General features: G+C 43.7%; 1 protein-coding gene across 1 annotated transcript; it reads left to right on the forward strand.

The window, feature by feature from the left end:
- Window positions 1-188: 188 nt before the first annotated feature.
- rnf220b (ring finger protein 220b) lies at window positions 189-27,991 on the forward strand. Its single transcript, XM_085774392.1, has 15 exons — window positions 189-851; window positions 18,489-18,615; window positions 19,486-19,528; window positions 19,637-19,732; window positions 20,594-20,636; window positions 21,005-21,094; window positions 23,251-23,294; window positions 23,690-23,777; window positions 24,165-24,261; window positions 24,546-24,605; window positions 24,726-24,790; window positions 24,905-24,989; window positions 25,994-26,102; window positions 27,122-27,196; window positions 27,300-27,991. The coding sequence occupies exons 1-15, from the start codon at window positions 260-262 to the stop codon at window positions 27,369-27,371; spliced, it is 1,686 nt and encodes a 561-aa protein (XP_085630518.1). The 5' UTR covers window positions 189-259; the 3' UTR covers window positions 27,372-27,991.

Consider the following 27,991-nt stretch of genomic DNA (forward strand, 5'->3'; position numbering starts at 1 on the left):
TGGCTTTGCAATGATAAAACAATTTCCCCTTTGAGAAGCAAAATCTGAATAATTTCAGCCTAAATCAAACTTATTTCCTACATCGGATATTATTTGGCCTATTACACTTTAGTAATGATGGAACCTTTTGTTCGTCACCTAAACAGAGCACCAAGTGTTTATCCCTTCATGTCCTGATAGCTCAGTCGTCAACACTCTCCTCTCCCTCTCCCTCTCCCTCTCCCTCTCCCTCTCCTCAGGACCACTAACAGGGAGGTGAATGGACCTTCACCGCCCCTTCAAGATGGACAGCCCCTCCTACCTGCCAGCCCCTCTGGCCTCCCCTGCCCTCATGGTCCTCGCCACCACAGCCGAGGCGGGCCGAGACGCCTCCGTGCCCTGCCAGGCGCCCAGGCCCTTCGGCGTCCCTGCCTCTGTAGAGAAGGACCTCCACCTCCCCTTCCCCTCGGCCTCCTACACATTCACCTCCATGTATCAGCGCCAGGCCCCCATGTCAGGCACCTTTCCCTCCCGAGACTTCCCGGCCTCGCTGCTCCACCTGCATCACCAGTTCACCCCACCGAACCTGGACTGCTCCACCCTCGGTATGCTCAACCACAGCGGGGTGGGCGCCTTCCGACCTTTCGCCTCCCCGCCAGAGGAGAGGGAGTCGGGGGTTTACCAGTCGGCTTTTACCCCCGCCAAGAGGCTGAAAAGCTGCTTCCCGGAGGTGGAGGGGAAGGAGTTTGACTTCGGCTCCTCGGGAGGCTCCCTTAAAGCCGTGGAGGACTCGGGGAGGAAGCTGTTCTCCATGTCTGGCCTGCTGTCTGATGGGGAGGCTTCATCGAGCCCGGAGGAGCGTAAAGAGCACAGTGAGTGCTCACAGAAACCACACTTTTCCGCACATGCATGTTTTGGTATTCTATGTTCCCTGCTCACATCTTAAAGCTCACACAAAGTCACTCATCTCACATCTTTAAAGCATGCTGTGAAATATGCAGAGTTTAATTGAGCACATCAAGACCTCGCTCACACTGACATGACAAGGCAGATGAGATTTACATATCCTCCACAGCTGCGACGATTTAAGGTGACAAATTGAAAGAAGCCATATGAGTAGAGACGTATCTGAAAATATTTCCCCCCTTTTGCACTCTAGTTTTTCTCTTCTAGTTGGGCAAAGTGTTTACAGCGACCGGCTGTGACTGACTTTGACACAAAGAAATTGAACAGTGTCACTTATTCAGCTTAGTGATCATTAGCCACATATGACCATTAGGCCTATTGGAAGTGAGACTTTTCTTGGCGGCTGAGGAACACAAATACATGGGAGCGTATGGAGGGTTGACATAGGAGGAGTAAGAGTTGGAACGAATGACACCCTGTCAGAGATAACGAGGTGGCAGAGATAGAGAGGAAAGGATGGAGGAGGATAGAGAAAAAGAGAGAGAGAGAGACGTGGCGATGCGTCTCAGCCTGAGCTTCCCAACGACAACCCTCAGCTCAATATGGCCGCCCACACCAGCCGTCTGATTTGTTGACAAATGAGTGGGAGAGGTGTCAGTCAGCTCGCCGTGGAGGGAGAGACGCTCCTCATTACTCCCGGGGATAATTGCCCAACGACGCGGGGGCACAACACTCGCCTCAGAGGGAGAGGGGAGGGAGAGAGAGAGAGAGCCAGAGTCAGGGAGGCAATGCTAGGCATGATGGGAAATCAAACCCCCTCAGTGGCGGCCGCCAAGGGGAGCGCCTGACAGATGAAAGGGACCAGACAAAGACAGAGAGAGAGGGAGAGGAGAGAGAGAGCACCCAAAGGCTCGGCAGATCAGAGGGGGACACCATCGAAAATAATGACAATGAGAAGGGGAGGGGGGGGAGAGGGGGAGGGGGGGAGGGCAGAGATGGAGAGAGGCGAAGGCAGGAGGGGGGAGACGCTGATACACGCTCTCATGCATATCACCTAAAGAAAACTTTCATCCCACACATAAAGGGCGGGAGCAGGGACGAGTTGTCTTAAGAAAAGTTTGGATTGTGTTGCCGTTGTGTGCCTTGCGTGCGTGCGTATGTGTGTGTCTTTGTTGAAACTTCCTGATTTTGTCGCCGGTTTGGTGGCTGAGTGACAGGGCCAGGGAGGCGGAGTGGCAGGAAGGAATCTCAATATGGAATTTTAATAAGGACGGGAAAGGAAGAGATGCCAGCCAGCATGCTGGTGTGAGAGGTGTGTCTGTCTGACAATGTTTGCTCTGTGCACTCGTGCGTGCGTGCTCCCCTCACCTCCTGATTTTGGGAATCTCATTTGGGAAATGTTGACAAGGACAAAAGACGAGATGGAACAGAACATGGGGAACATCTCCCTCTCTCTTCCTCTCTCTCTCTCACACACACACCCTTACCCAAAAGAAAAATGGGGGGAAAAAATGGATTCGAACACATTGGAAGCTGCTTTTCCAGCTTTATCCAATTAGATTGGAGCTCAGGCAAACTAAGAGCTTTAATGCAATTGAGCTCCAGCACTTTTCTAAGTCTGACATACACTTGTTCCTCTTGACTGGGTAACAGACAGTCACTTCAGGACCAAAAGTCTTAAGCTTGAAATCTTCTTGGGGTATGAGAGCGTCTGCTGCTCGTCTACTGCTCACACAGTGCAGTGGCGATGCCGATGCAAATTCTCAGTGAACCACAAACTAGACCATAAAATCCTGCTTTCATACTTTTTAAGTTTTCTTCATTAGTGACTGTCTGTGTGGTTTCCACTGAATGCCACGGTCTGCCCCCTCACAAGACACCCATGTCAGGTATTAGGAAATTCTTGACACTGCTCTGGACACTGCAGTGTAGCTGCCCCCTGCATTTAGAGTGAATATATGGTGCTTGTGCAAGCTGTCCATTGAAAAAAATGTATAAAGTTTTAGTGAAAACGCTTTGAGACAATGTTCATTTTCTTCAGTTTTGTAATTGATAGCTTGTCTTGGAGATTTACCACAGAGGGATGTGTAGGAATGTAAGCTTGCCCACAGTAGCACACACTTTGAGATTAATAATAATAAGTGTCAAGTGTGTTATTGTGGGACACATTGTACACCAGGAACAGTTTTACCTTATTCTTCACTGATGATTAAGTGCTGCAGATCCTCGCTTAACTTCTTGTCAGCCTCCACAACGAGCAGGTAGGGCATCTCTTCCCAGCCGCCCCGCGTGGACGTCACCTTCTGTCCATTTAGCGTCTTTCTTTTTGTCGATTTTCCCCCCAGACTTTGCTTCTGTTTTATCAGGGAAGGTCTGAGACGCACGGTGTGCTCTGACAGCTGTTCAAACAGCCACACTCGCTTTCAAAGGGCAGATGTCTTCACTGGAGCGAGTCATGCTTATTTTCCTCGGGGAGATGCTTTCCGCCGCAGGCCTGAGCTGGAACTAAAATGGCCCTTTACCAGAAACACAAGTTGGGAAACCGGAGGAGCGGAGTGGCAAAACACACCATGGCCAGACGCCGACGGAGTGGTGTGTGTGTGTGTGTGTGTGTGTGTGTGTGTGTGAGTGAGAGCTGTGATAACTGGAGGCAGATGTTTGAGAGCCCCTGTGTTGTGATACTCGTAACACATCGAACTCCTGGATGTGGCTGTCACAAAATTGAATTTTGTCTACTGCACGGTGGATGAGTAGAAACATAGAGACTCACAAACAAAAAACATCAGTGATTTCACTTTTTCTTTCTTCTTCCTGATTTAAATAAGACACCTGTCCTCTTCCCTTAACGGACATTTCAAAGCACTTCTCATATGCAGATGGCAGACCGCCTCTAAAGCCACTTATCTCTTGCTTCGTCATGAATGGGTGGTTACAACAATGGCATTTGTTGTGATGCAAAGCATGTCAAAACTTAATGGGGAAGGAAATTATTTTATGTATTTGATGCAAAACAAAACTTTTCATTAAACTCAATTTGAGCCATTATGAACACATTCACACATGTCCAGCTCCCCTTTATGGACTTGTCTTTTTTTATATTTAAATTCAGGCTACTTATTCAGATTTTAAAGCATTACTTTTCTTTTCTTGTACAATTACTGAGTATTGCCTCTTTGCACTAGTCTCTCTACTTTGATAAAGTGAACGTTGAATCTCAAGGTGTTAAACTTGGACAAAAATCTGTGCATCGGGCCTTTGAATCAGCCACAGAGCATCGAGGACTCCTCTCCCCGGGATAAGAAGGCGCTGAGACACTCACCAAAATCTTCACCTGAGTGAAGAGAAATCCTGCAGGAAGTTAATAGAGGGCAAACATTTAAGCGTAACACACACTTAGGGTTCTCTGCCAGATGCGCTCAGTGTGTAAGTGTCCTCCACGGTCGGTTATTCATGGGTTGTTAGCGGACTAGTGCGGCGCCCGGACAGAATCAATATTACATAGATTCATCTTAGATTTGGCACATGGATTATCTCTGTGGTGAAGTTTGATGGGTTTCAGCTTGTTCCAGACACAGGCTACATGCTGTGTGTGTGTGTGTGTGTGTGTGTGTGTGTGTGTGTGTGTGTGTGTGTGTGTGTGTGTGTGTGTGTGTGTGTGTGTGTGTGTGTGTGTGTTTGAAGATGGGGGTATTCCTGTTAGTGTGTGTTTAGATTAATGTGACTTTGATTTTTAGTATATTACTGCTGTCAGGTGAAAACCTCATACCTCCAACCAACTATTTTTCCGAAATGAAAGAAAGCGTCTTATCTTTATCCAGCTATTTGAATGTTTTCTAATTGTTTCATGAGGACAAGTATTGCTGATTGACTCCATAGAGAAGCTTGTGATGGTTCATTTGTTAAATCATGAAAATCATCCAAATTAATCTGATTGTACTGCTATTATAGTTCACCCATCACAGTCACAATGCATATTTGTTTATATTTTACTTGTGCATATAAGTTAATGTAGTGTGTCCACATCTTTCTCTCTCACGCGCATTCTGGCTGTGTGTGTGTGCGCTGTGTTTTCTGTGAGGCAGTCGTTGACGGGCTGCTCGTATTGAGTGGTGCTTCCTGTTGAAAGACACAGTGTTTACATCCCACTGGCAGACCACAGGAGATCAATAGCAACCACTCGATGCTCATGCATACACATATAGTATCTGCTGCCCACTATTATTCCCAGGGTGTACACTCCTTATCAGGTGGACTCGCATGTGTACTCCATGCATCAGCAGTCACACTCACCATATGCTTATGCCTAGTCCTTTGTGATGCCTTTTTTTGTTGTTTGTTTAGTTTGTTCTGTTGTTGCAGACTTTCCTAAGAAAATGGAAGGTAGGAGACAATTAGAGGGCAGAAACATGAACAGGCAGATTAACAAAAGGAAAAAATATCTCTTTTGTTTAGTTGTTCTAAAACGGATTGAAAAGAAAGACAAAAAAAGTAGAAAGTCAACATGTATAATTCTGTTTCCTACAAATCCTGGACTCCAGTTTGAACTCATCCTGCAGCCACAGTGTTGTTCAGTAAGTTGTATCATCCCAAATAAAGTGACATCGGCGACCCGCGCTCTGACTGACCACACTGGCTGTCTGGCTTTCAAACCCTCAGAGAGGAAGCATTACAATATTAATGGTGGATGTGTTTGATGTGAGAGCACGTCGCGGTTGACTGTTCCCCCTCCTGTTGTGATGGTAGTTTGTTCTCCTAATGTTCTCCCAAGTAAAAGAGGCTTTCATCCTGGCAGGAGGGGAAACTTCTTCTCGGCTTTTTTGCCTCCTTCCCTTCATCTTATAAGGAGTGGAGAAAGGGAATGTGGAGGTTATTCCCCATGTATTTTGATTTATGTCATGTCTGTGTGGTCTTATATGTGTTTGTGAATGAAATCAGGAGTGCAGCGTGTGTGTATCTGCGTGTGTTGCAGCTCCCGAGCAGGCATCGTCAGAACTTTTCAGGCTGTGGACCACACGGCTTGTCGGAGACAGACAGGATTTCTATAAGTCTGGCACTAGGCTTTTACAGTAGCAGGGGGAAATCTGTGTGCGCGTATGTGTGTGCGCGTGGGGGTCTTTTCTGCAGTGACCATCAACACCTGTTGGACGGTCAACAGAATGTTCTGCCGAAACATGAGTCACGACACATCTTGTATCTGCTCTGAGTCCCACTGTGATCGGCCCACACGAACAGCGCTGCCTCGGTGTAGAGAGAGGGAGGCTCAGGTTGACAGAAAGACGCTGAGAAAGAAAGAAACACACATAAGAGGAGAACGAGGGAGAGAGAGTGAGGGAGGGAGAGGGTCATAATGAGTTGCAGGGCCCAGGGGTCGTTAAAACAACAGCCTTGTTTTAACAGAGGCCATCTTTCCTTCTTCCCCTCTCTCTCTTTTTTCCCTCGCTCTACTTCTCTGTCTGTGCACCTGATCGACCTGCATCTCGGCTGCCTCTGATCTCACATCAAAGACCCCGTTAGTGTGTGTGCGTGCGCGTGTGTGTGTGTGCGTGTGTGTGTAGCAAAGGCTTGGGGTAAAGGCAGAGGGGGTATTTCTGTAGATTGAATCGCATATGCGTAAGAAGTGGCACACTCACACATACACACACGCTGACACACACATGCGCAGGCACGCACACACAAACTCACATCCTCCGTCCTGTCCCCGGAGCCTAACAAATCAGTCAGGCAGATAGAGAGCGCACAAAGGCCAAATGCTGGGGTTAAACACATGCTGCTGAGGCGCTGAGGAGACAGACAGCAAGACCACACCAACCCTGCACGCCTGGATGGCAGCCAAAATCTTATGTATACATATATATATGATTTTCATATTTGTAATATAAATTCATATAGTCTGTGTGCACGTTTGCGTTTGCGTTTGCCTAGTGTCACACACAGACCTCATTACAGCATGTCACTTGCGCTTGTTACAAGTCTCCCATCTGTGGAGAAGCTTGACAAAAGCCAATACGTCAAAGACGTGCCAGGCGTGATAGCTTCCACTCACGAATACATGACGGCCCGACATCACTCCGCAGCTTTATGAGCAGGATTTTCAGCCGTCGTAGATAATGTGCAAATTTTTGGAAAAAGTTTGACTTACAAGTAAGACATCTTTAAGGAGCTGTCACAGTGTCCGTATAAGTGAACAGTTCACTCTATAGTGTGCAGTACATTTTTTGAGTAAGTGGTGAACATGCCATGGACGGTTCTTTTTTCATTTGACTGTGGGAATATTTTCAGGTCCATAAATGTCACTCTCAGACACTCGGAAGGGTGGAGGCTAAATATAGTGCACTACAAAGCAGGCAGGGACACGGCCTTAGAGAGAAAGTTAATATTTGTTGGGTTATATAACCATGTCCATGTGACAGTTCAAACACAGATTACTTACACATGCATCCTAAAGACCCTCTCTAATTGATTAAGTCACATTCAGCGCTGCTTAGCTGTTCGCCAAACTCCCATCAGCGCCCCGCACACCCCTGCCTTAAAGGTCAAAGTTTGCCGGGATTGACCTCTCACCCCGCTGTGCAAGGGTGTAAACACTCCCCCAATTCTCCTCAGAGAATAGCATTGGGTCTGGGCCATAAATCACAGGCCTGATAATTGGTAGGAAAACAGCAGTCCAGCAGTATATAACCTTTTACGTGTCGTCTCAACTCTTTATTATGGTGCTAATGAGTGGCCGTGGATCAGGGTTAGAGCCGCAAGCAAAGTGGGGTGGAGGGGTTGGGATGGGGGGTTCACTTCAGTAAAATACATGTTACTGGCTACACACACACTCACAGTGGTATAGGCACACACATACATACATACATAAACGCAGGAAGTCACTGTGCACACACACCAGAGGGCAGGCAGACTCTTAACTACACAGGAAGACACTTGCACTGAAGGATATGCGCGTATGCAAACATTCCCTCACACACATGCATATGCAAACACACACACACACACACACACAGTGGCTGGCAGGCTCAGCAGTGTCCATTACTGACTACCATTAGTATGGAGATTGTGCTAATTGTCCCCATAGACCACACAGGCAGAGCTCGGCAGGCAGAGCTGTGAGTCTGTGAGGCTGAGTAAGAGCAGGGACTCTGCTTTACACATCCTATTGTCTCGGTCGTGACCCTATTAGTGCAATTACAAATCAATCAATGAATGATCATGGCATACATGCTGTGAATTTGTTTCAATGTAAATCATACCATTATGGCACATCAAGCAACTATGCTACTGTAGCCGAGTTTCATGCAAGAAAAACTGATAACTCGTATAAGACTGTAGAATACGCTCCATAATAACCCAGCACAGAGCACGGTGAGTAGTCGTCAAGTGGGAGCAAGTTTCGAGCACAGTTTTATCTGTTTGAGGATTACAACATCCGCTTTGTTATGGGAACAGGTGCAATCACCGTGGCACTTTTCTTCAGTCTTTAACAGAAAAAAAGTCTTAATATTATAAAAACAGTTTTTCTATTGTGAAAGATCAAAGAGTCACTGTGTGCAGGTTCAGTGCTGTTGTGGAGGATTCAAGTGATAAGTTTAGTGAAGCATGCAAAAGTAATATCGGACTGATTCTAACGCATTTTTATCACTCTAATCAACAATACACATTAATTATATGCATATTTATATAAATTTGAGTTTTCGAAGAAACTTTAATGAGTCTAAAAAATAAAAAAAAACTACTCTGTATCTCAAACAATGACTCTCTGTCTCTCTCTCTATTCTGTAACCCTCACTACAGTATAATGTCTCTGCACAGTTATGGCTCTCACATGTAATTAGTTTTAGCCTGAATTCCAGTTTGCACTACAGGTGCATGTGCTGTATGTGAGTGAGCTTCTGGACTCATGTGCTCTGGGTGGGCTGGTTCATGGTCCTGCAGACTGGAGAGGGTCCGTTCTCATTAGCAGCGGCTCAAAGCCCCTGATCAGTCAAGTAGAGGAGATTGAACTGTGAGCGGCTCCTGTGTGACCCTGCTGAGTGAGAACACAGGGGAGAAGATCTATACCCGCTGGCGCTGCCACAGGCCTCTTTGTTCTCCTGTGTCTCCTGTGTTTGCTGACAGGGGGGGATCGGAGGGGCGTATCGATGTGGGCTCACACTGAGCTGCGCTCACCGGGGCTACACAGCAGTGTGTGTAAATGATATATACACAAGCATAAGCACACACACACACACACTCGTTTCTCCACTCTCTTTCTCACAGACAAACCATTACAATGTGTGCATATTCACACTCTTAATTTCACTTCACACTCACACACACACACACCACACTCATTCACAATAAAACCATCAGTAAAGGCAAATTTACAGTCTGCTGTAGAAGGTCATCAGTCCACTTTGAGTGTTACATTAAAGCTCAATATGTCTTTTTCTCAACAAGGCACCAGAGAAGGAGACTGCCTGGTGCTGGGAAACCAGACACAGCATACAGGGATTTATTTTGCCCTCAAAAGAAAACAACAACAACGACTATAAAGGCATTATTTACTGCTGACATTTCTTTAGAGTTTAATGCTTAAACCACAATAGAGTTCAAACAGTTAGGGAACACACTTGCAAATCAGATTTGTAAAGCAGAATTACGGCAAAAGAATTTCACCGTGTCAAACTGAATCCAATACACAGCTGTGCAACACATGTCTATGTTGTGATGTTCACAATTTTTTAAATAATATTGAGACTCCTTTGTGCTGTGTATCTGAGGTTTTAGTGATCTAATAAAACTTTAAAAATCTGCTGAATATCATAGGAATAATTTATATTTCCACAAGCAGTTTTCTACATATTAAGAAGTGGGTATAAGGAAATAATCCTCAAGATCCCTTTATGTGTGGGTTACTGAAGATAAGCTGCTCAATCATCTCTATCTTTTACACCATTTGAAGATAAAACCATCGTCATCTGCTGTAATTGTTTGCTCATCCAGGCAGACACAATAACATCCTTTAGGAAGTGTGACTAACCCAAACACAGGTGTATCACACAGCGCCAGGTGCTTGTGTTTCTCTCGTACCAGCAGCAGTCAACACGGCGTTTCTGACAGTATCAGATCTTATCTCGAGGCGGAGTGGGAGGGGTGATGCGGCTTATCTCTAATAATGCCCGCTGATGAGGCTGAAAGGAGGGGCGGTGTCCGAAAATTTCAGCAAGTTCCGACTGGTGGTTTGCTCATGCTGTGATCAAGGCCTAATGCGGGGCTTTTTTTTTTTGGGTCACAAACATGGCATAAATCCTGGGAGCGCGAATTTGTTTGAAGTGTAAAACCGGCTCTCCATCCCTGTGGACGTCTGCTCCCTAATGGCTGAGGTTTCCGCCACTCACCTGCGCTGCACTACAAAGTGTATGTGGGACAGGTGTGTAAAGGGAAAGCAGGTGGCACAGCGTGTGTGAGTGAGTGTTATATCAGCTGCCTGAAATTACCACCTGAAAGGGGAATTCTACTTTAAAATATGTTACCTATTCAAAAACAGTCAGCAGCTGATGTAAAGTAGCATTTTTCTGTGTGGTGGTTGAGTTATTCTGTCAGAATCAAAACAGCAAGAGCCTCTTTCTTAATTCATTTTGCAAATAGATTTCACATATTTTCAGGTGATACTGTACTAGTCTGTTGGGCACAGGACAGCATCATGCATCAGTATTGTCTGACTTTGTTGCTGATGGATGTGATTGTGGTTGATTTCAATTAAATTTATGAACCCCTCTCATCCTCCTGTTGCACCAGATACCTGAAAATCTTTCTTTCTTTCTTTCTTTCTTTCTTTCTTTCTTTCTTTCTTTCTTTCTTTCTTTCTTTCTTTCTTTCTTTCTTTCTTTCTTTCTTTCTTTCTTTCTTTCTAACATGTAAACATGTGATTGTGTGTTGTGTGTTCTCTATTTTTTCTTTTTGTCAAAAGAATCCAGAACATAGTGACCCCACAGTGGTGTGCACATAAAAAAAAACATCAGAAGTGGAGTGTTACCTTTTCTGCTACATGGTACAACTATGCCAATAATTATATCTTGAAACCCTAACCACCATCTGGGAACCTCATCAAGATTTTCAGAACACGCCTCATACACCTGATAGCAGCAGTAAGAACGAAGTAAATCCACGGTTTTTCCTTGACGAAAAACGATTGTCCGCTTTAGTGGATGTGTATGTTCACTTCATTCACTCTTGCCAGAAAATGTTGCATCATGTTGCATTAGACAGAACAAAGGTACATGTCTGTACAACACAGAATGTGTCAGAGCGATCCTGAGTATTTTGGGGAGGAAATTCAACCAAATGGTCGAGAGTGTGGAGGAGAACTTTCTTTTATGGGCTCTACAGTTGTTGTTGAGTCCTGGCATAATTAAGCTCTTCAGTGAGTCCCACACACAGTGACACAGTGTTTGTCCAGGACTATTTAGAAAAGTTGATGCAAGCAACAGAGCGATTCTCTCATTTTCTCCTTGTTAACCACTAATTGAGAGAAGGAGTGAGGAGGGGGTGGGTGGTGGGAGAGTGGGGGTGGGGGCACCAGGTGAAAATGAGAGAAGTGATGAGGAAACAATGGAATAATAAGAGAGAGAGATGGAGAGAGTATTAATGTGCATTAATTAGTGGTCCACGTAATAGTGATCTATATTTTTAGAGCCAATCTAATTAGCCCATAATGGTAAAGGTAAGGTAAAGGTACTTTATTAGTCACATAAACAGCTAGTACAGTGAAATTCTTTCTCTGCATTTAACCCATCCCTGAGGAGCAGTGGGCAGCCGCGGTGCAGCGCCCGGGGACCAACTCCAGATCATGAGCCAGTGCCTTTGGTCAGGGGCGCTGACTGGAGGATTAACCTAGCCGACATGTTTTTAGTGGTGGGGGAAACCGGAGCACCCGGAGGAAACCCACGCAGACACGGGGAGAACATGCAAACTCCACACAGAAAGGACCTGGGCGGCCCGGGATTCGAACCCAGGACCTTCTTGCTGTGAGGCAACAGTGCTAACCACTGTGCCTAATGGGGAATTGTTATCTATCTATCTATCTATCTATCTATCTATCTATCTATCTATCTATCTATCTATCTATCTATCTATCTATCTATCTATCTATCTATCTATCTATCTATCTATCTATCTATCTATCTATCTATCTATCTATCTATCTATCTATCTATCTATCATTTTCTTGACTCTTTCTCTCTCTTTCACACAAACAAACACACATGCACACACACATACACACACACTGTGGCTGAGATGATCATGACAGGGATGATATATTTGAATTAACGGGCTAATGCATGTTTGCTTCTAAATATACATACTCAGTATAAAAGAGAATAAAGTACTGTATACTGCGGCAATCACACCAGCACATTAAATATAAATACCTCACAGCAGGTTCACACATATTCCTGAGTTACTAACTGAAGTTGTTTGTGCCAATTTATTTCATTGCTGCTAAAAATGCCAATAAGCACGGTGTTGCTGTTTTCTGAACAGTATAAACTTGTGCAGAAAAACAAGACAACAACAGAAGCTCCCTTGTGTCTTAAGGATGTTTATAAGTCTGCAAGTCGTAGAGTAAACCCTAGCAAAACTGTCACATACCCAGAATTGAACACAAACAAGTAAAAATCCCTGCCAAAAATACATGATAAAGTTTTCATATTCCTCCTCTCTTTCTTTGTGAAAATGTACTTAAGTTGAACTTAAAGTGAATATGAGAATTGCTGCCCTGACGTTTGTTGAGACAGGCTGAAGTTGTGACAGTGATACACTTTTGAGTTGGATCTATGTATATTTCATCCGTCTGGCTTGTGAGTGCAGAGTGAGTGACAGGCCACCGGTGAACAGCACTATATCGGTGTCCGCTGTCAGCGGCTCCTTGATCTAATGCGACTGCTCTGACTTTGACAGACAGCAGTCAGCAAACGAGTGTCAGAGGCTTGATTTGGCATTTTACTGCTCCAAGTAGAAGCTCGATGACGTCTCATGCCTTGGATTGAGGAGCATAAATGCTGTGTTTCATTGCTGCCTTTCCTGTTTGTTTGTTTTTTTCTTTCGTTTTTTTTTTGATGGAGCAGTTTTATGCTTTTATTAGAGACTCTGACAGCAGATGGGCCACATGACAAGAAGTTAAGGAGAACACATGCAACAAACCAAGGACATTGCAGTTAAAAGCTGGTTTAGTAGATCCTGTCATGGGGCCCATGATTGGCCTGAGAACAAACCTGTGCAAAATCTCCCCAAAACCAATTTCTTTAAAATAGACTCAGTCCCGAAAGAAACCAAGGGCAGTCAGACCAGTCAGTCTGCAAAGAGCAGAGTTTGACATAACTAAAGGATCCAGACTGAGAGAAAATCATATCTGTTTTGTCGTCGCTGTCAACTATCAGGATGCACAGTGAGAAAAGAGCTGGGTCCATTCAGGACGCAGCTACACATATTTAAACACAGACCTGAAACTTACAGAAAGAGAACAGGACTCCCAAATCCCAATTATAGGAGCTGTTTTCCCATGCGGTGGCTTGTAAGTAGCCTCATATAGGCACAAATACCCAAGGACAGTCCTAACTTTCCATTCCTTCTCTCTAATCTGTAAGTCACTATCAAAGATCATTGAACCATGCATCTCAATGAGGATCAGATTGATTGGTAGGAGCGGAGCGGAGGCAGGGTTCGATCTTTGCCCTCAGGTCCTGAGAAGGGAAATATGGTCACAGGGACACCGTCGCACAGCTACCCAGTCCACTCTCCATCAACGTGGTGATTGGACACATACATGCTGAGCCACGCCCGCACCTGATGGAACAATCGTAGAGGCTAATGGAGAAGATGAGAGAGAGAAAGAGCGAGTGGAAGAGAAATTGTGTGAGGGGGGGGGTTGTGCACTGATTGACTTGTGGTCAGAGAGGTTATGTCCATTGATCTGTAGGGCAGAAGAAAAGGGCTTTGGCCTGAGGTGCTTCAGAATGAGTCTATTTGGAGTTTAGGATTCCTGTCCATTCCCACCAGGAGCTTTTTCATCATCTGACTCCCCAGGACTCACAGCTGCCATCTCCTGTTGTCCACGTAATGCACAGAGCACTGCAGAGGCCAAAGGCCAATCAATGTTCTACAAGAGGTTGATACAGATCTTATTAGTCAATGAATGATCATTAGCGGTCTAACGAGGCATTGATTTGTGCAAGGGCCAAAGGTTGCGGTGGTTGTGGTGAGTGTCTTTAATACATTAAACACAATTGATTGCAGAGTAGGGAAGGATATTTTTGAAGGATGCTGGAATTAGATTGGACAGTGAGAGATTTGAGGTCAAGCCAGGAGAGGAAGTATACCTTCATCTGCCACTGAATGTGGTTAGGATTGAACATGGAACCTAGCAGCACATTTGTCTTTTATATATTACCGGTGTAGCAATTCTGCAATTAATAAAAAGCAGATATCTAAAAGTACCAAGTCAAAGGCAACTGGACTTGCTGTTTCAAAGGCTGGAGCAGCCGCCTTTGAAAGCCGAGGAAATGACTCTGCTCATAGCAGATGTGTTACTACAGGGCCTATTATGTTGCTCATTAAATACCCAACCTCTCAATAGGCCATTATTTCCCCAATAAAAAACAAACGGCGGCCTGCATACTTTCCCCTCTCCCCCCTCTGCTTCAGAGCTTAGCTCTACCTCACAGACGGCGAAAAACCCTGACTAATATCCTGCATGTGATGCTTTTAAATAGGAAGCAGGCCGCGGGACAGGGTGGGGTACAGGTGTGGCAGGAGCCAATGGCTTTTATAGCCCTCCATCTCCTCTGAAAGTGTGCCAAGGACCTGCCTACACAACCAACCACTGCAGTGTTAGCCGCCAAGCGTTAACTTTACTCCCCCCCCCCCCCCACCCCCCCCCACCATCTCTACATGCCTACTGGTTATATAGAGTCTGTGCTTGTTATGGCTTTATAGAGGGATTTCTGATGTGCTTAGAGAATTGTTTGATGATTGGGATAATGATGCCAGTTGGAGTGAGTCGTCTCAGCACTTTATCGCCAACCAACACGAAAAAAGAAAAAGAAAAGCAGGCCCATGCAGCCGATGCAAACCAAGCTCCACATCCTCCCCCGGATGCCTGCTTGTGCTTCCCCTGCCATTCAAAGCCGTCCAAACCTCCTCATGTCAATCAGAATTATACCACGTCCACAGGTTTGTCACTGGGGGGACGTTCGTCACCATGTCTCCCCTGCAGAACAGCCTTTTCATGCCCCAGCATAATGTCAGCGGGTGACATCCAGGCCTGATGTGATGTGGCATTCACTAAAGGTCACGTTAGGCATCTCCGCTCCGTCTGCATCAGCAGAACTGGCAGCCGTCATATGGGCGCTGGCATCGGCCATTACCCAGGCCCTCGAGGGGACTCGATGCTTTGACGATTTGTCAGCAGGATTCTGATCTCTCTGTTTCCGTGGCGAGTACTGAACCTGGGACAGTCACAGTCTACGTCTTGATGCCGAACAACAGAAACTGGATTTGACCATCAATCAAACAAGAGGAGAATGATGATGGCAATATTTATTTTTTGTTTCAAAAGATGAACTTTACAATGTCATGATGCTCTTGATAGTGGGGATGCTGCAGACAACATATCTCAGTGTTGTGATGGGTTACTCGCTCCAGGGGTGTGTTCTCTTCAGATCCATGGGGAGATTAGATAGTGATTACATTCAGGCATGTTTGGCAGATGCTTATCTGTCCAATTCTTTCCTGACAACAGCTGCACAAAGATGGTTTTATTGTCCATGCCAGTCCAAATATAACTCATTTCCCAGTTGTATGTATGTATAGCAGTAAACCAATTGTTAAAACAGTCCTGTCATTTTTTAAGTGGCTGCAAAAAAGGGGTAAAAGTGAAACTGTGTTATTCTGATCCACACATTTTGTTTCATAGGAACACGACTTAAATATAGCCATATATAAACATCCTCCCAAGTGGGAAGAGCACAAATGGCAGCTGGCAAAAGACTAGACAGTCAGGAAAGGAGGTCCTGAAATGGCAAGACACAAAGAGGAAAAAAAAAAGAGAAACAATCAGACAACAGAGACCCAGTGAATCCATTAGGAGATGGGCCAGTCAGACCCAGTACAGCCCGGCCAGAGAGAGAGAGAGAGAGAAAGAGAGAGGGGGCCAATCCATCCGAGCCAGTTGTTGTAGTGAGTGAACAGTTAACAAGCCCCACAGGCAGGTTTTACAGCCCCCTGTTGTGTGTCTGAGACCCCCCAGGGTGAAAAGGGGCTGAGGCTGACTGATACTGACAGGGTTTATGTGGGCGGGGGCGGAGGGCAGCAGGGGGATGGAGACGTGTAAAAAGGTGGTCATGAACCGACAACTGTCACTTACGAGAACGCACAAGCTCGGAGACAGGCCTGGGCAAAAAGCACGTACCCCCCCCCCCACACACACACACACACACTCAGGCACACATACCACACGCTCGTCCATACATCCAAACATGCACACAACCACATCCATTAAATGTGATGTTTGTGTGGGGCAGAGGTGAACAGTGGCGGTGAGGCTGTAGCAGAGCTGGGGGCGGCGGTGGGGGGCTTATCCAAAAAGTGGACCAATAAAACACCTGAAAATCAAATCCCATTGCTCTTATCGCGGCGCCATTCAGAGACGCTATCTGTGCAGGTAATGTAGTTATAAATTCAATTTCAGCCCAGAGATTTCATTGTTTACTGATGCCTGCATGTTCCGGGCGGCAGAGCGCAGAAAGCTCAGGAACGCTCGATGCGTGTCGAGAAAAGTCATTTAGGCTTCCGCAAGGGGATGCAAAAAAGGCGAGAGACAGGGGAGGGGGGGTGGTCGGTGAAACCAGTAGAGCTGTCACTCTCCCAAGGACACCTGACTCCACTTTCTATTTTCCACCCCATGTTTTATTTAGAGGCCATTTTGTCCTATTTGGTTTCTCATTATGGGGCTCATAGCTCGACTGATGTCAGGGGACAGCACTTACCAACAGACAAGCTTGTCATGTCTCTGGTCATTTGGAGTGGAGCTGGGCAAAGTGTTAGTCCGGTGTTTGGATAATAGGGTCCTAAAGGAAGTTGAGTCCACTGTGCTTCGCAGCGTGCAGAGTCAGAAACTGTCACAAATACTAACCTGTTTCTAATGTTGTGTATTAAAAAGTGTTAAATTGTGATTGCCAGCCCTGTCATCTGTTTTTCCTTGACTGCGTGGTGATGGGAAATTAGGTGCATCTTGCCTACTAGCACTCTCCTTGTGATTGATGGCTTTCAGGAGTAAATCACCTCATCTACTAGGTAAAATCTTGATATAGTAGAGCTCCCCGGTCTCCCAGCTGGCTGCTTATGGCAGTAATCCATCAGTGGGGCCCAATGGGCCGAGTGGCCCTCCTGGGTAATGTTCCTATTGACAGCCTATGATGTCAACACACTGACAGCAGGGGGCCATAGCAGCGTGTCTGTATGTTTGTGTGTGTGTGTGTAACCTTATTTTACGCTCACTCCCACTGTCTGTCAATAATATATGTCTATTGAACACACACACACACACACAGAAACACATAAATACACACCTGCAAAGCAGCGACAGCATCTAAACAAATACCAGAGGTGGAAAGTCATTTAAAAAAATTTTTTTCACTATTTCCATTTGATGCTACTTTAAATTTCCAATACAGGTAAATGCTTTTAACTCCTGATCTGACAGCTTTACTGTTCTTACTTGTTACTTCACTCATTAACATTAATTTGTAAGCTGTTGAGTGGGATAATAGCATGAAATCTGGAGCCACCCACCTACATAAGATTATTTAAAACAGCTCCATTGACCCACAGTGAAACTCACACATCAGTAACAATGCTCCTGATATTTAGGCTACACTTTGCTTCGCTTATGGATGCAAGACTTCGCTCAGCATCATGTTTCGCTGCTAAGTAATAGTTGGAGAATTTAATGATGAATTTAATTTTTTAAATATATATATATATATTATTTGTTTTTTTCCTGGTAAATTATAAATTTGCCGAGGTATAATATTTATTGTAAAAGACAGCCAGTATATTTTTGTGGCAAGTATGATTCACACACAGATCAAATCAAATCAAATCAAATCAAATCAAATCAAAAAATCAAACTTTATTTATGAAGCACTTTTCATACATTGAAAACGTAGCACAAAGTGCTTTATAAAAACAGCCCCCCCAGACCCACCCCAGCACATACACACACGCAGAGACACATGCACACACACGATGACAAGATCTTAGAAATTTGTGGCTGAATACAGAGAAGCCTGGTCAGGAAACACACAGGTGTGGATTTTTCAGCAGTTACACCAGATTAAGGAAATTTACAAAATGAAAGTTTTCTTTTTTTTCCTTAGTTTTTTTTAAAGAAAAAGCAAAATCAAGTTTTTGTTTTTGCCTATTTCCAGCTTACTGACGTCTTGTGTTTTCTGTGTGACAGTTAGCTTGTCATCTGACCAGAACGAAAATCATGAAAATGTTAATCATGATATAGGTCCTGTGACACTTCATTCAACCTTCTCATTCCTCCTGTCCCTGTCCAGTTAAGGTGAAGGGTCTGTACGACGCGCAGGCCCCAATGTGTCCGGTCTGCCAGAACATCCTTCGACCAGGAGAGCTGCAGGAACACATGGAGCAGGAGTTGACCAAGCTCGCCCAGATACAAATCAGGTATCTCACTCACTCTGTCGACAGATTTCACTGCCATCGCTCTTTTTCCACTCTCTTCATTTTACATTGTGCCATTATGATCTTTATTCACATTCATCTGTTTTCCTCCTCCAACTTCTCACTTCTCCCATTTATCAGCCTCATCAGTCATTTTCTTCCTGTTTGTGTCCCAGACTTTCTATTCTCTTCAGCTTCCAGAGGATAATTAATGTCGACAGTCTTCTCTGTCACCTGCGTGCAGTGTTTACAAGCTGCCTCATTGTTCCCTACATATTTCATATTACAGCCTGCGGCCTCATGGCAACGTCTCATACAGCGGGGGGATAATGTCCCACTAATGGCTGCTTTGAGGCCTACACACACGCACACTCACAGTCTGAAATATACACAGAGAGACCAGCGGTGCACACACACACACACACACATGTACACACACACACACACACACACACACACGTACACACACGCACTCACATTACCTGCTGCTTAGACCAGAAGAATGATTCCTCCAATAAAGACATTACACTCCAAATCTGCTTAACGACCGCTCCGTGGACAGTAATGGTTTCAAATTGAACTTGGCCCACGGGGACACAATGTGTGTGCCTGTGTGTGTGTGTCTCTGTGTGTGTAACAGTAACATTAAGTGAGAAAGACTGAAATGAGGTTATACACAGTCTCAGATACAAATACAGACAAGATAAAAGCAGAGGTTATTTACAGGATGACATTTAAAAGATAATATTGTGTTTGTATGCTGTATACGGCAATAGTGTAGTTGATTCATGTATGTGTGTGTGTGTCTGTCTGTCTATTTCCAATTCTGCTTAAATACAAGTTTCTGTTTCTATCCACCTCTTTTCTCTACAGTGCCACTTCAGTGCAGCACGACCACCTCATAAGAACTCCAAAGGTAAACACAACCGTGAAATCCTCATATGTTAGGTGGAGAAAAAAAAACAATGTCCACTCACTGCGATCTCACCTCTCCCCCTCTCTTCTCCCTTGTTTTCCTGTACAGTCTCTCTCCCTTTCCCTGCACATAAAGCGTGAGGGAGGTTCTCCCACCTCACCCCCGCGACCAGCTGAGGACGCCCACTCCACTGACAGATACCAGGTACAAATCACCATCAGATTTATCAGGAGATTTCAAGATAGACTTCAAATGTGTGCACGTAGTTTTCAACACGTCTATATGTCCACTGGAGTTTAGACTTGAATATGAGAAATAAAGAATGTAAAAAAAAAACTTAATGTCTATTTCTCTACACACTCAATTTAGATTGAACAATAATTCCGCAAAAATTTCACAAAAAAATCTTTCGTCTCAAGAGTAAGGAATTTTTTTTTCATGTGCTATACAAGCACTTAATGCAAATGACTGCATCTGATTTTAAGTATATGCTCTAAAGGTGTTCTGTTTTTATTTCAATGTACTGCTGCTGTTATTTCCTGTCCACTTGCAAGTTTTGTCTGTGTGGCGTTGGGGTAGGATTCATGTGATTCGTCTCTTTGTTTGTTGTGTAGTTTAATGTGGGGGAAGCTGAAGACAAATTTCCACTAAGCTGGACAATAAAGTTAAACTAAACTGAACAACAGACCTTTTGTCCGGACAGATATGCTGAAGATGTAGAATATACAGAATTGACAGAGTAATTACAATATTAAGAAAGGAAAAGACAATATTGTGTGATAAAATAGCAAACAGAAATAAGAACAAAAGACAACAAAGACATTTTTGGTTTGGTGGGGCCTTATTCTCAAACACCTTTTAAAGCTGCTCAAGTCTTCCATAGTGGTCCATAGTGAAGATTTCTATGGTGTCTATAAATCAAATCAATCAAAGTGATGCATGTTGAAACTCTCTCAACATCTGCCCAGCTGTTTTGTCATTTGTTTCAGGAAAAATGTTACTGAAAAAAATTGATGTTTAAAGTAACGTGATGAAAATACGATGTTGCTCCTTTGTTTGTTGCAGACGTTCCTCCGTGTGCGGGCCAACAGACACACAAGACTAAATGGTACGTCGATGCATGCAGAGTGGACTTGTTGTGTTTCATTGCTGCTGACTCGGTTTGAGTTCAGTGCAGCAGAGTCAGAGCAGCAGTTTTAAATGACTTTAAATTGTAAAAAAAAAAAAGTTAAGGAGGCACGGTAAAAAAAAACATCAACAAAAACCATTCTAGTTTCTTTTGTTCACACTGATGCACCCAGTTGTGTGTTCGTCCAACCCCTCCTCCTCCTCCCCCCACACCCCTCCTCCTCCTCCTTCTCCCTCACCAGTCGTTCAGATATCACCCTTTTTCCCACACCATCTCCACTGGCCTAGCGCCCACACGAGCAGAGGAGCTATTAACCTCTCAACTTTGACCTCTTGATATGTTAACAGTCGATGACCTCTGCTGGTGCAGGTGCTACGTCAAATCTGCCCCATTACGCCCCCACAGCGCAGGAGCCCACCTAGACTGCACACAAGCTGGTAAGACACACCGAGAAGCACTTTATTCATCCCCACACTCATTTTTCTAGCAGCTATATGCTGGACTTAAACTTTAGCTTCAATACTTTTACTTTTTTTCCTAAAATACAAACACGAGGCAATGCCATTGTCTCATTCGAGTCGTTTTTTAGGCAAAACTTCAAAACATTTGTTCATCCCCGTTTCACAAAGTGAAGATTTACTCATTTTAAAAGTGAAAATGATTCATAAATAGTAATAATAGTAATAGTAATGATTTGTCCTCCACTGTCACTCTTCCATCTTATGAGCAATGCTTTTTTAATATTACTATTTCAGTGTGTCATTCTTATATAGTGTCAGACATCATTATACATCAATACTGAATTGATCCTTACAGTTATATAAGTGTTGTCTGCATCATTGATCAGTTATGAACCATTAATAACTTTTGGATCTACAAAAATGACTATTTTTAATCTTCTCCCATCACAGCGAGTTAGACTTGTTCATCTGACGTCTTTAAAAGTGATATGACAGGATCTTGGCACTGGTGTTGTAGATACATGGATCTGCAGAACATCCTTAAAACTGCAGCTGACACCACAGACGTCTTACTACTGTTATTATTGCTGCAGAGATGCTCCGGCTCTTAGCTGACTCTTGAAACTGCCAGTGCTGTCGAGGTCTGTTAGCCTTTATTGGGCCTTATAACAGGACAGCATAATGAGCTTCTAAATACACGTCAGGAAGGAAAAAGAAGAAGAAGGGAGAAGGAGGAGGAGGAGGAGGGGGGGTGCTCCTATGTTGATTAATCAACCTCTCTCTCTTTCTCTCCTCTCTCTGTTTGATGAGGTCTTTCTCATCTATGACCGTCTCTTTAACCCTCATTATGTTCGCTGGGATGGCAGCACTCGGGTCACAGCCACCAGCTCTCTGGGTGTCCCCCCAGCCCCCCCCCTGCCACTGCCACTCGGGGGGCCACTGTCACCCAGCAGGAATTAGAGGGCCCTAAAACTTAATGTCCCCTTATGCAATCTGCAGTCAGTCAGGTCAGAGTGGGAGAAGAGGTGCAGTTGGTGTTCTGCCATGTTAACTTTTATATCGGAGAGGAGAATGGGGGGAGGGGCGGGGTGGGACGACAGGACAGGGAGGGGAGGAAATGTTGAAGAAGCCTGCAGCTCTTGTGTATATGATGTCTTCATGTGTATCTCCTGGCTCTTCGGTGTAAGTCTACTTCAGGCTCTTTGTGTTACTGTGGTCAGTCCACACATCAGTGGTTGTTTCTCAGACTGACCCCATCAAGCTTCATCAGCACCCGCCCTTTCCTAATGTTTCTGATTTAAAAATGGATGTTATTTAAAACCACACAACATCAGGCTGGTCTCTGTTACATCTATTATTTTCCTCCAGCAAACAGTGATCTTGGGGATTTCAGTGTTTGGCTGATTAAAGTTAGAACTGAAACAATGTGAAAGCTACAAGATTTTCATATTTTCTTGATAAAAAGTGTGAAAGAATATTTGTAGCCTTCAGAACGGTTTGCAAAATTTAGGCTTCTGTTATGCGTACTTACAGACTGTACACAAATTACCAGATTGGTGAACCTTTCATGTTTCAAACAGGAGCTCCATGATTAGAAATGTTTCTTTAATGTATTGGTGTTTTTTTTATATAGCATCAGTAAATTGGTGCATCAATAGAGTACTTTCATTTTAAATGTTTATATTTTCAATCAAACCATTATACAGAGACAAGATTATAGTGAACTCTATATGGAAAACATATCTTCTTGAACCTTCCTGAGTGGTGATGCAATTTAAAGCTGATGCAACTATTAATGTTTATTATTATTATCATTATTATTCAATATTCATTATATTTTATTTGCAAATAGGCTGGAATAAAATATAATTTTGGGAAGAAAAAAAATATTTAAAAGACCCCTCTTTAAAAAAAGTCAGGAAACCAAAACCTTCAGCTAAAAGAAGAACCCCTAACTATCCCCTTCCTCCCCCGGTCATTCTTCGAATAACTTTCATAAATGCTCTTACTTTTGTCTGCATGAGAGATTAATTAAATCATTAAATTAAATTAAAACAAGAGCTCTCAACCTGATTTTAAAAAGATTGTGGCCTAATAACTGTATCACTGTCTTTTCTTCTGTTTGTTCTTAGTCAGGATTGGAAAACTGAAGAGGAGGAAACCAGAGGACGGGCAGGTGTGTGTGTGTTTCTGTTCTTTTCCTTTTTTTTGTGAGCAGACGAAAGATGAAACATATTTGTTTCCTTGACATTTCTATTGTAACCAGAGATGAATACATAAAAGTGGTGGGGCGGGTTGAGAGAATATCGCTGGTCTGGATCCTCGGACACTGTTGACTGCCTTTGTTCACGTAGCATCAGGATCACTGTCAGCTCGGTGTGTGTATCCATGTGAAAACACTGCAGGCGTTGGTTCACAGCTATGAAAACACAGAAGCAGATATGCAGCTCAAGGCTATAGGAGGCATACGGACATATTCATCCAGTCAGGGAACTTATGTTCTTCATGTGCATCTGTGTGTGTGTGTGTGTGTGTGTGTGTGTGTGTGTGTGTGTGTGTGTGTGTTTTTAGGAGGGTTCAGCAGACTTGGTGCCATTGGAGGACGAGTGGAATGAGAGGAGAAGGATACAGATGACGTCGATAGTCGGAGGGTTTAAAGGTGAGCATAAATCTTAGCGCGTGCGTGCGTGCGTGTGCCGTGCGTGCCATCAAGGTACCCATGTGTGTGATCTCGTTCAGTGGAGCGTGGATAATGTGAGTGAGTGGCAGTTGAAAAACCACTGAACTTTTCAGTCCAGATTACAGCGGAGCAGGATGCCTTGAAGGTTAGCTTAAAAGTAACAGTTTCCTGCACCGGAGAAGAAGAAAGCTCTGACCTGCAAACTTGTTACACTCTGACTGACAGAAACAAGCGCAGGGGCAGAGAGATGGGCAACATAACATCTCACAGCTCTAAAAATCTGACGTGAATGTGACCTTAAAAATAAGAACAGATTTCTTCAGTGGGAAAAAAAAGAAAAGTTACCATTTAAAATTGTCTTAACAGGTGCAATGCTGGTGAGCACAACTTCGAAGGATTGTCGAGACAGCGATGCGGATCTGGACGTGGACGGCGACGACACTCTGGAGTACGGGAGAGCACAGTATCCTTTACAGAGAGTGCAACAACGCGAATTGAAGAAATCTGCTACAAAGTGAATTAAAAAAATTGAATGTATTAACATTTCTCAGTTGGTCATGGTAAGAGATATAGTCTTGAAATGTCAAACATAAAGAAGTTGATGAAAGTTGATTCAGGAGATGACATTTGGAGAATCTTTTTTTTTTTTTGGAAAACAATCTTTTTCAGTATTTCAACGATCAGATACAGTAGGTCTTATCAGTTGTTTGCTCCCACCATCTTGTTCTTCCTGAGTTTTATTCTCAGATACACAGAGACAGATGTGATCCCCTGCTCGGGAGAAAGCTCGAAGGAGACGACAGCAAAGTAGGTGTCCCACCTGAAATAATGATCTGCTATTTCCCTTACAGACCTTTTCGTTTTCTCAGATTTGTGGCTCTTGAATTTCATTCTTAAAGTTTTGTTTTCTCTTTCAAGAAGCAGCAGCAGCAGCAGCAGTACATTGCCAGATTCCAGAGTAAACCTAGACTTTTCCAAATGGTTAAATGATGGTGAGTTAATTAAACTCTGAATGTTTAAAGAGATTAAATGAGGAAAAAAAGAGAAGGACCAACTCTTACAATTTATTGCATTATATATTGTTGTTTGTTTGCTCATTCACTCAGGGAGTCCATCCACCAGCAGTGGAGAGAAAGTGGACGGCAGCACGACAGCTCTGCCCAAAACCTGCAAAAACACCGAGATAGAGACGTGAGTAAAGTTTCACTCACTTCATGTTTGTGTCACAGTTCTCACTACGGCTACGGCACCATCGCTGCTCATCATTTTTAAAAGTCACTGCAATTGCGAATGACAGTTTTATGTGAAGTTACAGCAGCTAAAAGAATGAGGAGGTTGGTTTTATCACTGGAAATGTCTTGACCTCACTCCTGTGTGTTTAATTAGGCTAGTTACAGAATATTTCGTCAATAGGCAGTTGAACTATTGACGATGATCGAAGAGAATAAAGAAGAATAAAGAATAAAGAGTTTTTTATTGTTGTTGCTAATAAACTGCTGTGATTTAGGCCCCAGAACTGACACTTAGTTTTAAAAAAAATCTAATCGCTTCTGGGTCACAGGGAGGAGTCTGGTGTGTTTCGTAGTGAATTGCGTGTGCTGGGACATACACCAACTGAGGAAGAGTAACCGTCCCTTTCTGTGAAGTGTATTTTGGCGGGCTGGTTCCTTCTCTCTCTCTCTGAGTGTGTGTCGTAGACGTTCAGACTATACCTGCCCCTGCTCCCACCAGCGTGATACACAATACTATATCAATGTGATGATATCATCAATCAAGGTCATAGCAGGCGACACGCGTGTACACACATTTCATCACACTTAATGCACTGTAGCCCGTCTGCCTCCATGTACAGTATGTTTGCACATAAAGTCTATCCGGTAATTGTGAGCGCGTTTGTGTGTGTGTGTGTCTCTGTCTCTCTCTCTGCGAGGACCCTGACACCTCGCCCTCCTCCCCCCCTGCCTCACCTCACCAGCCCCCCTCCCTACACTTATGATAAATGAGACAGCGAATGCAGGCAATGTGATTGCTGCTAAATTTCATGCTCAGTGTCCATGTTGGCCAGCGAATAATTTAATCTGTCTTCGATTTATAAATGACTCTCCAGTGTCTGCCTAACTCACGCGCCCTCCCCTCTCTCCCCTCCTGTTACCGTCCATCCATCCATGTGTGTGTGTGTGTGTGTGTACGCACAGGCTCTCAGAGGACTCCACACTGACAACTCTGGATGCACTTAAAGCTCGGATACGGGATTTGGAGAAACAGTTGTCCAAAGGAGACAGATTTAAATGCCTCATCTGCATGGTGAGTATGAAGGCAAATTAAAGCGATAGAGCGGACACACGAAATGGAGATAACAGCGCCATAATGCAGGAATTCGATAATGCAGAAACTGATGATATTCCTGCAGGGACCTGTGTTTTGAGCCGGGCAATAGGTCAATATTATTGGTCATGTTAATATTATGTAAAATTATAGGAACATTTGTCTGACATCACACTTTAATAAAGCAGATGCAGACTCTCAATATGATTAGTTGGCATAACATTTTAATTGCAATCTGTCAGATCTGTTTATGTTAATATAGATTGATTTATATATGTCAAACAAATCTTAATCATGAAACATGGTTCTGATACTGCCCTGGCTGTAAATATACTCTTTATAATTATAAAGACACCGGAACAATTAGTCAATTAAGCAGTTAACTGTAAACACACAGAAAGCTCATCTTCATTCACCACTTTATCATTTAAGTTATTTATTGAGCAAAAATGCCATACATTTTCTCATTACACATTCTCAGATTTTACAATTCCCTGTTTTTCTTTGTTCAGTATGATTATTTTGAATTAAAGAAGACATTTCCCAAGCACTTATGATCAATACTTTCACTTGCCTGTATAATTTTATAGTGTAAATGATTGACTAAATTGAAACAAAAAAGTTAATCTAAAATGAATTAGTTGCAGTCATATTATATGTACCACTTTATCAACAAAAAAGTGTTAGTAGAAACTTCACACCTTTAAGTTGCTGTTTTAAATTTTTTTAAACCCAGTGTGAAGGTGGAACGTATGCATCTGAACCGACTAATGAGCCATACTTTTATTTTGAAGGAGGCAAGTGTAACAGAGCTCTGCTGGATCTCTCCCATCGTTAAAGGGTCTTCAGTAAAAGTTGATTTAAAAGGAGCGTCTGATCCTCTGAAGCTCTTACTGTAGTTTCATATGGACATCTAGGGGCTGCTTTTCGTACTACAGGAGAGAAATCCTCACATGTAACATCTCTCTCTCTCTCTCTCTCTCTCTCTCTCTCACTAGGACACTTACACCACTCCGCTCACGTCCATCCAGTGCTGGCATGTGCACTGTGAGGAGTGTTGGCTCCGGACACTGGTAAAACAGATTTTTTCTTTGTTCCTATAAACATGAGAATAAAGCAAAAACAAATGCCCAGAACATGTTTGATGACAGTGTGTCTGTTCATTCTTCCCTCCAGGGAGCAAAGAAGTTGTGTCCTCAGTGCAACACCATCACCTCACCTGGAGACCTGAGGCGGGTTTACCTGTGACAGGGGAGGGGCTTGTTCTCTTTTAGCCAATCAGGGATGGACTTGTGGGCAGCTGGCCTGTCATAGACTCCCACCCTCCTCCTCCTCCTCGTCCTCTTCCTCCTCACACCTTCCTGGTCCTTTCCCTACATCAGTGTGCTCCTAACTTCTAAGTTGAAGAACAGCAAACAGTGACCTTTAACCTTTTATTTCACAGCCCTGCACCATATTCATGTTCCTACTGCAACTGGCAACCAGATCTGAAGAAACATTGGACACCAACAGAGAGCTCAGGCACTGAAAAACACAGAGGGGAAAATGCTTTGGGACAATATTTATCAATTTTGTAATCCTTTTGTCTGTTTTATGAAAAAAAAAAAGGTGAATCACATGCAAAGCACATGTACATACTTCTGTGTACGTTTGGATTGGTGTGTGTATATGATGTTGACTAGCAGAACAACCTGTATTTACTGTACAGAGTCTTTGATTAGATCATTTATTATTTGTTTAACTCCTGCAGGTTCTTTAACAGTAATCTCATAACACGCAGGCTCATTTTGTCTTTGTCATTGATGTGTTTCTTTGTACAGGTTCATTAAATCTAATTTTATCAATGTTACTACAATAAAACGTGCGTC

Source organism: Trachurus japonicus, chromosome 4, assembly GCF_045865225.1.
Source record: "Trachurus japonicus isolate A0001 chromosome 4, Traja_1.0".
Classification (NCBI taxonomy): Eukaryota; Metazoa; Chordata; class Actinopteri; order Carangiformes; family Carangidae; genus Trachurus; species Trachurus japonicus.